The sequence below is a fragment of the Haliaeetus leucocephalus genome, unplaced genomic scaffold (genome assembly GCF_000737465.1).
Source record: "Haliaeetus leucocephalus isolate CR32 unplaced genomic scaffold, Haliaeetus_leucocephalus-4.0 Scaffold339, whole genome shotgun sequence".
NCBI lineage: Eukaryota > Metazoa > Chordata > Aves > Accipitriformes > Accipitridae > Haliaeetus > Haliaeetus leucocephalus.
Genome location: NW_010972775.1, coordinates 11,765,648 through 11,778,557, shown reverse-complemented (window position 1 = coordinate 11,778,557; position 12,910 = coordinate 11,765,648). Strand labels below are relative to the sequence as shown.

The 12,910-nt window shown below is 39.1% G+C and overlaps 1 protein-coding gene across 1 annotated transcript in view; it reads right to left on the bottom strand.

Annotated features, from left to right (window-relative positions):
* Positions 1 to 6,440: 6,440 nt before the first annotated feature.
* SLC12A1 (solute carrier family 12 (sodium/potassium/chloride transporter), member 1) overlaps positions 6,441 to 12,910 on the bottom strand; it is a 51,628-nt gene continuing 45,158 nt past the window's right edge. The window contains exons 24-27 of the mRNA XM_010571866.1: positions 12,418 to 12,504; positions 9,995 to 10,130; positions 7,605 to 7,672; positions 6,441 to 6,576 (exon numbers count right to left, since the gene is read on the bottom strand). Of these exons, the coding sequence (XP_010570168.1) occupies positions 6,441 to 6,576; positions 7,605 to 7,672; positions 9,995 to 10,130; positions 12,418 to 12,504 (427 nt within the window). The remainder of the gene's footprint in view (positions 6,577 to 7,604; positions 7,673 to 9,994; positions 10,131 to 12,417; positions 12,505 to 12,910) is intronic.

Sequence of the window (12,910 nt, the reverse complement as noted above, 5' to 3'; positions counted from 1 at the left end):
CGCGGGGCGCTCCGCGTTGCCGGGGGATGCGATTGCGGCTGCACGGCGGGGGGGGCCGCGGCCCCGCGCGCCCCCCGGGGGGGGCGGAGGGGCCTCTCACCGTGCCTCACTGGGGAGCTGGGGCGGAGGCGCCGGGCCGGGGGGGCTCGGCTGTTCCAGCTCCCTCAGAGGGGCCGCGGCCGGCCGACCGCCGCCCGACTCGTTTCCAAGTCGCGCAGCAGGCACGGCCGTTAATACGTGTAGCGCAGCGGCAGTCCCGCCTTTTCCTCACGTAACCTGTATCCTCCTTCAGAACTTGTCAGGCAATGACAGAAGTGTTTGCCTTATGAAAGGAAAACAACAGCTCCCCTTCCTCGTCGAGGCTGTAGATAGGAAAACCTAGCAGTGCTCCGCCCGTCTTGTTCTTCTGTCTCAGAACAGAATAATTCCGTGATTTCGCCCTCTTATGATTTTGATACTGCCCTCTTTCGCCACCCCGCCTATCAAAAGACTTGCCTAAATTCCCCCGTAGTTCTGTGTGCTGTGGGATGACAAGCGTACCCCTCGGATTCATGGTTGCAAAACTTGTCCTTGACCACTCTGATGGATGTATTTTTGTCTGTGCAAAATAGCTACAGACTGTTGGAGTTCTGTTTGCTGGTCTAAATTTTGTCAAACCAACCGTTCTTTGTGCCTTTTTTTTTTAATCAAAGTGTATGTGATTGTCTCCTTGCTATGTTACATTTTTTTAAACGCAGCCAGATGGCAGTGAAACCATTGCTACACATGGCAGTACAAGTGAAAAACATTTTGAAGAATGCCCCAATCTGGGGCTTCTTTTATTGCTGTTCAGCACTTTCAGTCTTAATAGTATGCACTGTTTGAAGGAGAATGTGTATCTATCATAGACCTATGTGAAAAAGCTACTTAGAATATTTTACAACTTATGATGTAAGCCATCAACAAACTGAAGTTTATAAGAATTTAAGTTGTATCAAATGAATATCTAATTATAAATGGTTATTTATACAAGCAGAACTTTATAGATGTTACAACTGCATCCTGCATTATAGCGTAGAAAAGGACTAATTTTCTGAATAGCCTGGCTTGGTGAGGCAGGCTGGGTTCTAAACTGTGTCTAAGGTAGCCTGAAAGTCCATGAGTAATAGATAGGAGGACTCATCCAAATGTATTATCAAGGAGAAAGGTCTCAGCCAAGTGACGCTTTTTTCCTCTGATCTTTATAAGGAAGAAAAAAACCCAAAAACATGCTTGAAGTCTGGGCGAGTTTGCCTTGGTCCTGGGAATGCGCTGTTTGCTCTGTAGATAAAGTCAGTTGGTCAACATTCCGGCATTCTTGATTGCGTATTAGTGCTGCTCTCCATTGGGCATTTCCTCCTGACTTTGAAAAACAATAGTGAGAGAAAAAGAAATTATCTGCCTTTTACCTAGATTGAGAGTAGGAGTGGAGGCTGCTTTGTTGTCCACAGAAGGAAACATAGAGCTTCTTTCAGGGATAAGAACCCATAAAATTCTTCCCACTGAAGTTTTGGTGTCAGAATGAGGATTTTTATTAGAAGAAAGCTGTGGCTTTAAAAGAGAGATTGCTCACGGCAGTCTCACTTAGAACAGCTGTCTCTCTCACAGTGATTAAGGTCTGTAATTTAAAAGGCTGCTGTGAGGGTGTGTGTTTATAATGAAGCTCTATTTTTGATTTTGTGTTTTGCTATACAGTGTGGGGGCTGTGGAATTTTGCCATTGCTTTTTACTTTGTTCCAGAACAACCTTAGTGCTTATTTTGTTTGAAACTGAATTTCCTCTGATGAAATTCCAGCCATGGCGTGACTGTGTGTTATTGCTCTTGTTATTTGTGGGGAGTGTGAGCTAAAACTTGCTGTATTTGTTTGTTGTTGCAATGGCACAGCTACGTTTTCCACTTTTCCTAGCAGAGTCAAGGCCAGTGCAAGGTGTCCCCTCAGCAGCACTGGCCACGCAGCCTCGATGGGCTATGTACCTGCCAAGGGGCTGTGCCAGCCAGTTACCAGAATGAATAGATGTTTAAACAGCATTTTGATGTATGGTGAACTGCACTATTACAAAGCCTTGCTTTTCCTCACCTGTAACTTGAGGGCTGAGTCACTCATTTGGAAAACAGCTGCAGCACTTTAAGGGTTTATTGCCCCTTTCACAACAGTTACAATCTGGTAATAGGGGAGAGTGAGAAAGATGTAGGAGTGATCCTCAGTTACTTCATTGAAGTCCTATGATAGTCAAACTACCTGAAGGAGCAGCTTGAGGGAGACCACTGAACTTCAAGCTGAAGAGGCTGAGGGTTCCTCAAATTCTGTTCTCCCAGCTTTGCTGATAAATTGGGCACCTCTGCCAGAGGGGAGGTTACAAACAGGTATGGGGAGTTAAATGAGTCAGTAATAGCTGATGTAGCTGTTTGCCCCATATCTACATGTTACCTGTTGCCATGTCTGTTACTTGTAAACTACTAATCAGTTGCTGAAACTGTTTTTGCCTTAAAGAAGATCTTGAAATACCACATGGAATTGTAGAAAAAGAGGGAAAAGATAAGCAATGTCCAGATTTTCTGAGCATGAAGGGCAGCCTGTCGTATTTTGCCTAGCCAGGAAGGCTTATGGTAGGACTTCTCTGTCCTGGGTTCAGCTGGGATAGAGTTAATTTTTTTTTTACAGGAACCTGGGAGGTGGGGGGCATAGCCGGGGCAGCTGACCTGAACTGGCCAAGGAGCTATTCCATACCATGTGACATCATGCTCAGTATAGAAAGGGGGAGCGGGGCGGGGGGTGGGCTCTTCTTTTCGGTGGGGGAAGTGGCAGAGCGTCGGGTCCCAGGTGGTGAGCAGTTGCACTTTGCATCACGCTTTTTGTATACTTTTTCATTAGTACCGTTGTTGTTGTTGCAATTTCTTTGTGTTGTTCCAGTAAACTGCCTTTATCTCAACCCTCGAGGTTCCAGGTTTGTTTTTTTCCTCTCCTCCGTCTTCCCCCCTATCCCACCGGAGGGGGGCGGGAGGAGGGAGCAAGCGGCCGCGTGGTCCTTTGTTACCGGCTGGGCTGAAACCACGACATTCTCGAAGATGTGATGAAAATTGCAGAAGTTTTAAGAGTGGTAAAATTTACTATGCAAGTGGCTGGAGCTTTGTACTTTGTCATTATGATGATTAGGTGGAGAACTCCTTTGGGTGTGAAGTATGATAGTGGCATGCTCTTTGCACAATGTGGCTTGAGCAGCTGCAGCTATTTATCTTCTGAATGTGATGCCTTTTTGGTTAGGTAGCTTTTCTACTTGTACTGTTGAGTTGCTAATTTAAAAATAAAATTAACAGACAAACAACCCCCCCCCCCCAAACTAATCTCTGTTGGGGACTGAAAATCTAGTGAAAGGCATGTTGGAAGAATGCTGTTCTGGAGCAATAGGTGGGGACACTTATTACTGTTCCCTAGGGGTATATGATCAAGATGGGCAACTTGCCAGTGGTTGTAAAAAGATTTAGGGAAAATGTATTCTCTGAACTATGATGAAATGCCTTCTGTGATACCTGTTGGAGGCCCACTAACATTAGGAGGAAAAGGTAAGATTCACTGATGAGAGGAGCAGTAGTGGATCATTTTAACAGGCCCTTTGGCACAAGCTTAGCTGTGCAGGATGCCTAGGCTTTTGAAGAAGACTCAAAATATTCTTTGTTCTTGCTTCATAGCAACAGTATTTTCACACTTTAATGTCCCTGGTCACCTTATCTATGCTTGCTTTTATTGTGGCTGATCAAATCAACCCTAGATTATATAAACCTGCGGAGTTGGTAGTGTGATAAAAGCTGAAAATGTGCTAGACAGTTTTAGAGCCATATTTTTTCTAGAGATAGCAAACTTGTAATTAGAATTCAGTTACTAACATGGTGATTAAAATTCAGCAGTTGTTTTATGCATGATTTATATAAAAGAGGAAGTGTCTGTTACAGAGTGGGAAAGGAGGTGGGTGGACTAACAAAATTTTGCAATAGAAGTTGCAATTTAAGATAGTCCATAATTAATATGCTCTCCAAACTGGTCTTGCACACACTTCAGAAATCATAGTGAGGAACAAGAAATAGAAGCTCCAAGGAAACTGTTGTGTTGAAATTACTTGTGAATTTGTGGAAGTAACACTTTCAGGTAGTTAAGCACTGGTGCATCTAGAGTTTGTGCTGCTGGTTATAACATTGTTGGGTGGATACATTATCTAATTAATCACTGTAGTCAAAGCAAGGATTTTTACAGAGATATGTATGTTAGTACTTAGTTTTTGATTGTTGTTCATTTGGAAACGTACCTCTTGGGATTTATTGTTGCAATGCCCACAGCAATGTGTTTGTGAAAGAGAAATGCAAATAGTATTGAAAGTGCCATTGCTGGTTCATATTGTGCTCTCTTTTTGGATCTCCTTAGGTCCCCCAGATCAGTTTGGGTTGATGTTCCCCGTAGATTGAGAATTACAGTGCTTGGGAATATTTAGGAAACAATCCCCACTCATGTACATAATTGAAAGGCTTAATGTAGGTGTGCAGTTCCCCCAGCTCCTTCCACAGATTGTGATAAGAAACATACTTACAGAAGGCCTAAGCGGAGCCTCCCTAAAAACTCTTTTCTTTGCATTGGCTGCCTGGGTACCACATGCAGGTTATACCTGTTTGGTGTCTGAAGTGAGGTGGGAAAGATGGTGGCCGTTGCAGTTCTACAAAGGTGGAAGGACCTGACAGCATGTAATGAGCTCCTGTATCATTGCTAACATTGCTGTGAAGGATGAGGATAATCTCCCTGTTTTGCAGGTGTGGAATGTGAGGTTTGGTTTGCTCAGAGCTGTGCAGGAAGCCTAGTATATTTAGGAAACTCATATATCTGTGTCATGCAGTTACACTGCAAAATGATCCTTCAGCCTGGTTGTAAAAGTGTAAGAAGGAGCGGAGGAAGAACATTATGAGAAAATACCAGTATTTCATATCCTGCCTTTAACAGATGGAGAAAATAAAACATGGATTATTGGGTGACATTACCACGTTCTGCTGAATTGCTGCTGTTGAACTTGGAAAAATATGAATATCAAATATTTGTCATTTTTGGAGATGGAGTGCTAGATCCTCCGCAAGTTAAATTCTAATAATTCAAGCAAAGATGGAAGCCGAGGCCTGCTTTAAAATAAACATTTAGTGAAATTCAGGGTCCCTTGGCTTTCCTGGGGCTTAGATTTCATTTGAAGTCTGCGAAGGAGTTGCAGAACTACAGTAATTAAATTAGCTGTGTTCTTTAATGGTCTTTAATGTAAATAATGCTTACATGTATGATGTAGCTTTCCCCACTAAAAAGAGAAGCTGCTTTTATTGACAGCTGAAATTATAAAGTACTATAATGTTGCAGAATAGAAAATAGAGAAATTACACAACTTAATGGATTTCTTTTATTTTAAGTTAGTGTATAATGAATATTATTTAGAAAGTCTAAAAATAAGAGAAATATTTTATATAAATCAAAAAATAAGGCATTCAACTCAGCTAATGGAGTTTTTATTGTTTTCTAATCACATAAATCACTGTACATATTATCCCAAAGTATAATGTCAGACTGTATTAACCCTACATTCATAGCAAAAATTGTCAGAATACTTAGTATGTCACTAATTTCTTTGTGAAATTTACTTACCACATTTAATTATTGCAATCATACATTCCATGTCAGAGCTTGAAAATTCATTATCAAGTCTTGTTATATATAGTCCATTTTTATATATGTAACTTTTTTGTTTGTCAGTTAATTAGAAGCATTTGAGTTAATATAAATTAGCAGAACAATTTAAGTAAAAGCATCTGCTGTAGGCATAGGTCTTAATTTGGCAATTTTATAATTAAACAGCATCACAGGTATTCTACTTGCATTATCTCAATTTATAACTTTGACCTGATGGATACTGTACAGTTTTTTTTTCTCTCTTCCAAACTGGTGCGTTTCCTTGTAATCCTCCTGTATGTCTATTAGCAACTATGACAGTGCAATTTGAAAGAAGTATTTATTTATAGATTTAATCTATTTTGTATTGTAGGGGTTAATTTTGGCTTTCTAGGATAAATATCAAAAGCATTTTCAATACCTTATAAAATTAGTGGAATTTTTTCTGTGTGTGTTCAAATTATTTGCTGTCTCATGTGAGATATATAGATATATAGAGATATATATATATGTAGATTTTCCTTCTTTTGCCTGTACTGGAGTGTAACACCAGCAGGACCATTTACATTTTTTTTGTCTAATTTTTCACTGTGTTGCTCTGGATTTTTGAAAAAATTTCTGTCAATTAGTTAATTTTTAGATCTGTATTAGATAAGTTTGTCTTTAATAAATCACTGCCATTAAAAATGTAGGTGTTGAGGTCAAGCAAGGGATATTCTAGGCACTGATGTTTTTCTAAGAATAGAAAGTCAGTACATTTTTGTGGTTGCCCCTGACCATTAAGATTGGAGGAAGGTTCTTGGAGAGAATTTCTAGCCAAGCCATATACAGGTAATCAGACACTACTCCTTTTCTTGCCACTGGAAGACTCCTGTTTAGACAGAGAAGAAAATAAAATTAACATTATAAAGACAGGGGTAGCCCTGATAACATGCATCTCACTAAATATTGAGTAGAAAACATCAGCTGTTCATATACAACTCTGTTCATCATTAGACTACATGATTGTTTTAATCTTATAAAGCACAAAGCTACCATTAGGCCTTAATCTTGCAAACTCTTGCTCACCTGGTTAGTGCCATTAACAGGGCTAGTTGTACTGGACAGGGACTGCTTGTGCTTGTTTGTAACATTACACTGGTAAAGAAGCATTTTTGGGGTCATGAAACCCACACATAATATGATTTTTAAAAAGGATAAAAATACAGTACATGCATAGTTTTGCATTCCATCATCTTATTTTCTGATCTGTAATTACTGTGAGGTGGGAGTTTTAAAGTATGAGTCAATTTATGGTAAACATTACCTCATCAGTCCTTTTTTGGAGACTGAATTAATAGAGCTAAAGAGGTTTATCTGTGCATCACAAATACTAACTAATTTATTGAAGCTGAGTATAAAAAAATGTGGCTCTAACTAAAAATTGATTCTGAAATTGGCTTTTTTTAATTATTATTGGTGACTTCTTTTTCTTTATGCAATTGCATAATCCTTATTCAGTTTTATATAGTTCCAAGTAGATGTTGGCTAACGACTCCATTTGTTATGTGCAAACTAAAAGAATCCTTTCTCTAACTTTGAGTTGTTAATAGTTGGGGGAAAAGAAAAGAAAATGTGCGTTTTCAGCAGGTGAGTAAGCAAGTGTAACACTCAACATGTAGATTTGGATATGAAGATTACATTTTTGACACATTTTCATGAGTAGAGATTTGTTTTAAGCCATCAAGGACTACCAGGAAAGATTCATGTTCAGTGTAGTCCCAGAGAACCATCAGTCCAGATGCAAGTCCTTCAAAAGGTATGTAAAAGATTATTTTTGCCCTCAATGAGAGCTCTAGTCCAGAATCCCTTTACACATTAGATTATTCTCTAAGTTAGAACCAAAATCTTGCAACTCACAGGACAATGAGGTTAGCTGCCCTCGAATGCTCTTGTAAGAGTTCATTCAGACGGACTTGGCGGTAACTCTGATGAAAACAAAACGGGGAAAAGAAAAAAATCAGTTAGGTTAGTGATCCTCAGTTCTGGTGCCTTACAGACTTCTATGCCACCGATTGCCTGCAAGATTTTCCACTGTTGCTTTGGCAGCATTGAAAGCCAGGTCTGCTCTGCGGTCCAGAGTGACAGAGATCACAAAATATGAGGCTAAGCCATGCTTCTTGATTAGTATAGTTACATGGGGGCCAGACTTCTTTACCACTGTGTAAGACTTCCTGGGGATGGGGATTATTTTTGTACTGACACCGTACCAGAGCTGGTTCAGACATAGTTTTAAAGTATTTATTTGGCTATTGAGTATAGGAACTGTGCAGAACCTCCTTTGTGCTATTGTTTGATGGCAGTTAACATGTTAATTCATGTATTTTTTAAGTCTCCAGCTGCCATGCCAGTACGGCTGAACATCAGTGTGTAAAGGAGCACCTTGCCAGAAATTCCTCTCTTAAATAGGAGACCGGGGGTCTGGAGTAAGACATAGCTGCTTTATGTATTGTGTGTTTGTATGGACTTTTACAAATTGCATAAATGGCTGTTACTTTGAGATTCGGCCAAGATTACTTTATGGTCAAGCTAAGGCCCTCAAAGTTTTTATAACTTAACACAAGTCATAGGGAACAAGAGAGCAGGGCAGGTTTGTGTACAGGGAGGTGGCAGCGTGGGAGATAGATGTATCTTAACTGGTCTTATAAATTATTCTCTCTTTCCGTGGAGAAGGTAAAGAGCTGGTTTTTCTCCATTCAGACCTTAAATTTTCCTTCTCTACAGAAATTCCGCTGTTCTTTTACACATGTTATATAGGTAAGAATCCTCATAATTTAGCCAGTTGTTATCTCATGAGAGTCATCCTATAACATCACCGTTTATCTGTGCTGCCAGGGTTTTTCTCTGTTGAATTTTAAATGTGTTCTAATGTCCTTCGCAAGATTCCCAGAACTGCCTTATTTCTGAAGATAAGGGGCATATCTCTTCAGGTGTGTAAGCTAAACTTTTTATTACTGTTCTTGTTTTATACAGAGATTTAGCATTTTCATATTGCTGACTGCTTTCAACTTACAGGTTTTTTTCCTTGTTCCTTGGTTAGTGACCTAGACAAGACCAAGCTTAATCATGTATTTTTTTTTTCCTGTTGTAACCTCACTTGTTCTGCACGCAGGTGTGGGTATCTCGGATTACGTTCCTGTTGTCTTTTATACTGATATGTTCTAGGGGCTCTGACTCCCAAGTTTTGATGATTTATGCTGAGAGTACTTCAAAAGTTTTCTGCCCACAGCTGACTACCATAACTTTATGCTGGTTATCAAATCTATGAAAAGGGTAATACAGTGAGCAGTCAGTCTGCTTCCCAGCTGCTGCAGTCCATAGTGTATAGTGTGCTATCTTAAATCACCATTGATTTCAGCTTATGTTAATGTGTCAGGCTGTGACCTCTAGCGGCTCTGAGCTCAGAATCGCTATCCTTGCTCTGCTGAGGAAGTTACCAGCACCATAAAGTGGAGATAACTAAACTCTCAGTGCACTCAGGTTAATCCAGCAGGAACCATAAATAAAATTGCTAGATTAATTCTCTCTGAGTTACAGAACAACTTGTCTCTTAAGGGTGGAAGAGTTTGCAGTATCCTTTTGGCACTGGCCTGATGAAGCCGGGCGCTTCATTGCTAAAAAGGTGCGCTCCAACAAAATTAAAGAGCAGCCTGGGCTCTAATTCACCCAGTGGATCAGCCAACATCAGCCTTAGAGTGCTTCTGAACTGCAGGAGAACTCCTGTGTTGTAGGCAGGTTTAGTCTTCACTCTGCCATTGAGGTAAGAATCCGTGTTAAATCGTGCCTTTGGAAAAATTTCTAGATCCAGTTGTAGGGTCTGGATTCAGTTCTCAATTTCCCAAGTGGTGAATGTTTGGAACTGCACTCTTTAAGAGGTTCAAGCTCTAAAACAGTGGAGCCATTTAATAAATCTCTCAGAAGATCTTATTAGCTCAGGCTCAGTGCAGCACTGTGTGGCTTCTCGTTCAGAGGTGGTTTTCATTTGGCTGGCTCTGATGTGGGCAGAACTCCTCATCAGCCTGGAAAATACTGTGTAAACATGCCAATGTCTTACAAAGTGCTGAATAATGCAATCATAACACACCTCTGCAGTGTTTACAATATGAATCCAATTTGTAAATATCAAATAAAGGTTTGTACGTGTCATATTTCTAATTCCATATCTGGTATTTCACATTTTCTTACTACTTGCTTCAAACATCTGGAGCGTAAGAAAAGGTACACGTGTGAAAAGGTAGGCAAGGCTTTACCTTCTCCTTGAATGCTTCCAGCTCTGCATCTGTAATTTTCCATGGTGTCTCTCGCTTTAATTTCTCAGCAGTTGTTATATCTTTGCAGCTTTCATGGAGGCGATACGGTTCAATCATCTCTTCAAAGAACTTCCAGCTGAAACAGGAATTACAATGGAGGCCTTGCTGCAGGGTATGAACTCACTAACTTAATTCACAGATAACTATGTATAGCAGGCCCCACTGACTATAATTGTGGCTGAAAAACATGCAAAATCCTTAACAATTCTTTGCTACATTGTGCCCCAAGTTATATCTGTGCCACTTCAATATGTTGGGGTTGGTTGAGGATAATTAAAAGGTTATTTGAGGATAATTAAACACTGCATTTGGCCTATTATAGTTGCAGAGAATTTTCTGCATTTTCCTGGTGGTAGCAAAAATACTGAAATTAGTTCTACAGTAACTCCAAACTGCAGTATATTGGTTCTAATGTTAACAATGAATATATGTCTCCTCATAAATACTGAGCTTTTATTATTGTTTTAGCATTACCTGCAGCAATCAGCTCCAGCACCTGACTGGTACAGTTTTACTGTTACAGTGTTAAAGAAATGGAGAAACAGGTGATATAAATCTGTGGCAAGGGGCTGAAGGAAATGCTGTAGGTTTTTTGCTATATGGGGGGGTCAGATTTATGTTCAACTCCCAACTTTTCCACATATTTTCTCTCTAAATTTCAATTTGATTCTTGAGGTTTTTGACTGTCATCATTCGGACAAGCTTATCATCCTTCTGTACTTCCCTGCTTGCCCATTTGTTGAAAGTTTCTATCATCCCACAGAGACCTCAGGGAGTTTCTTTTATATTAATGTAAGTGTATTTTTATGAGCACTTGATGCTGACAGGCCTCACTCACTGTGTAGTGAAACAAACAGGGGGCTGGACACAGGTTGGACTTTGTTACATGGCCGGGAAATCAAGAGATGGGTTAAAGGCTGTGACATGCAGCGTTTAATGTTGTTGTTGCTAAGTTGCTGGAGAGTTTGTCAACAACCTTAGTGTCTGTTTCAGTATGTAAAAGTGATAATCCTCTTATTAGTGAAATGACCGAGATGCCAGCTGGGAGAGAGATACAGTGGTCTAGCAAGCGTCTGGCACAATATTCACTTGTTGTGTTCCGATAGTGCTGATGCAGCAAATGTGTTTGGTTTTTATGTTAATGCCAGATGTGAATTCTTTTTGATAACTTTTATTTATGTAAAATCACTGCATAGTACTGGAAAAAAGTGAACTATTATACACAGTTCTTGTATAATAAAAAAATATTAACTCAGAGATCAAGAGGGCACTAATAAGTGACTTTAGGTATCTAGTCATAAAATCTTTATGTTCTTTAATTGCGTTTCCTAAGTCAAAATCTCCAATGCACTGTAGAAACACTGGTGAATCTAATATTGTTTTTGCAAAGTTATGTGTGTGTGTAGAAACAGGACATAGAAGGTTTAAGATACTAACCTGAGATTGCACTTGAACTCAGAGAAAAGGCTTTGGGTGGAGAAGAGGAACTCTTTGACTATGAAATAGCTATGGGCCTATCAAGAAGGGAGTAAAGGATGGGATGGAAGAGAGCATAGCAAGATGAGAACATTTTCAGAGGATCTTTAAGACCAAGAGAAATATTGTGAATTGAGTTAGGATTCAGTTATTCCCTGAGTAACTTGCTATGTGCTTTTGTCTATATAAAGCAGAATAGGTGATTTCTATAGAGATATGTTTTAGAAAGCAAGGACTTGAAGATTTTATTTTTTTTTTTAGCTAATACAGTTGGAGGTGGAGCTTCCTGAGCACTGTTTTACCAACTTCTTAAACTCTGCCTAAGAGCATCAACTCGGGAGATAAGTTAGTTTTTTAAAAACATTGGACCTTCATTATAATTGAATGATAGGAGAGTATTACAGTATCGTCCTCGTGGGAAAGGAGAAGTATGCTTATGTTTGGCCAGAAAAATGTTAAGTTAATGAATTAATGGTAAAATCCAGAAGGCTGAGTTGGCAGAGATGGTGAGTTTACAAGAGAATTGTGACTGACTGAATAATGTGATGAAGGGAAGTCTATTGCAACCTAAAGAGATATGAAAAGCCATCATAAAATGTCTGTTAAATTTAGTTGCTTGTAAGTATGGTGTCTAATTAGTCTTTATTAAAATTAAGTCATATCATTACAACATAAAGAAAAAGGCTGCCTATAGTTTTGAACCTTTGAGTTGTGATTGTTAAAAGGTTCTTTCCTTTTTCCTGCTCTAGGTACTTAGAAAATGATTGCAGTGAAGTGACAGTGTTGTTCTTTGCAGGTTTGTTTTTTTTTTTAATACTGAACATAAAAGAAACAAGCTTTTGATAAAGGCTGGCTGCTAAATAATGAATTTTGGTAATGTCTCTTACCTCTCTTTGTTGGGCTTTATATTGATATCACAAATGATATTAATATCAGCAAATTTTATTCTGAATTTGCTTAGAAGTGAAGCCATCCTGAAAACAAAAGAGAGAACATTTTATCACTATATTTGAGTGCCTTGCATCAAAGAGCACTCATAAATGAGTTAAGATATCAAATGCAGTTGTCTCATTATCTTTAAGTATATGACAAATTACTTTAAATGCTTTAGTGTTTCAGTTTCCAATTACAGAACTGGATTGATGTGATTGCTGTAGTATAATTCATTTAACTGATGATCGATGAAAATTACAAAAAATGGAAATGAGTAGCAAACGGAGGGAAGGTTGTTTACATTTTGGGAAAAAATGGTATTTTAAGTATTTGCAAAGGCTTGAATTATAAAGGAAAAATATTCAACATATAGTAGGACAGAATTCTGTAATACTTAGAGAAGGCTTTTGATATTCTATTATAATCAGAATTCTATGTGTGGAGTGT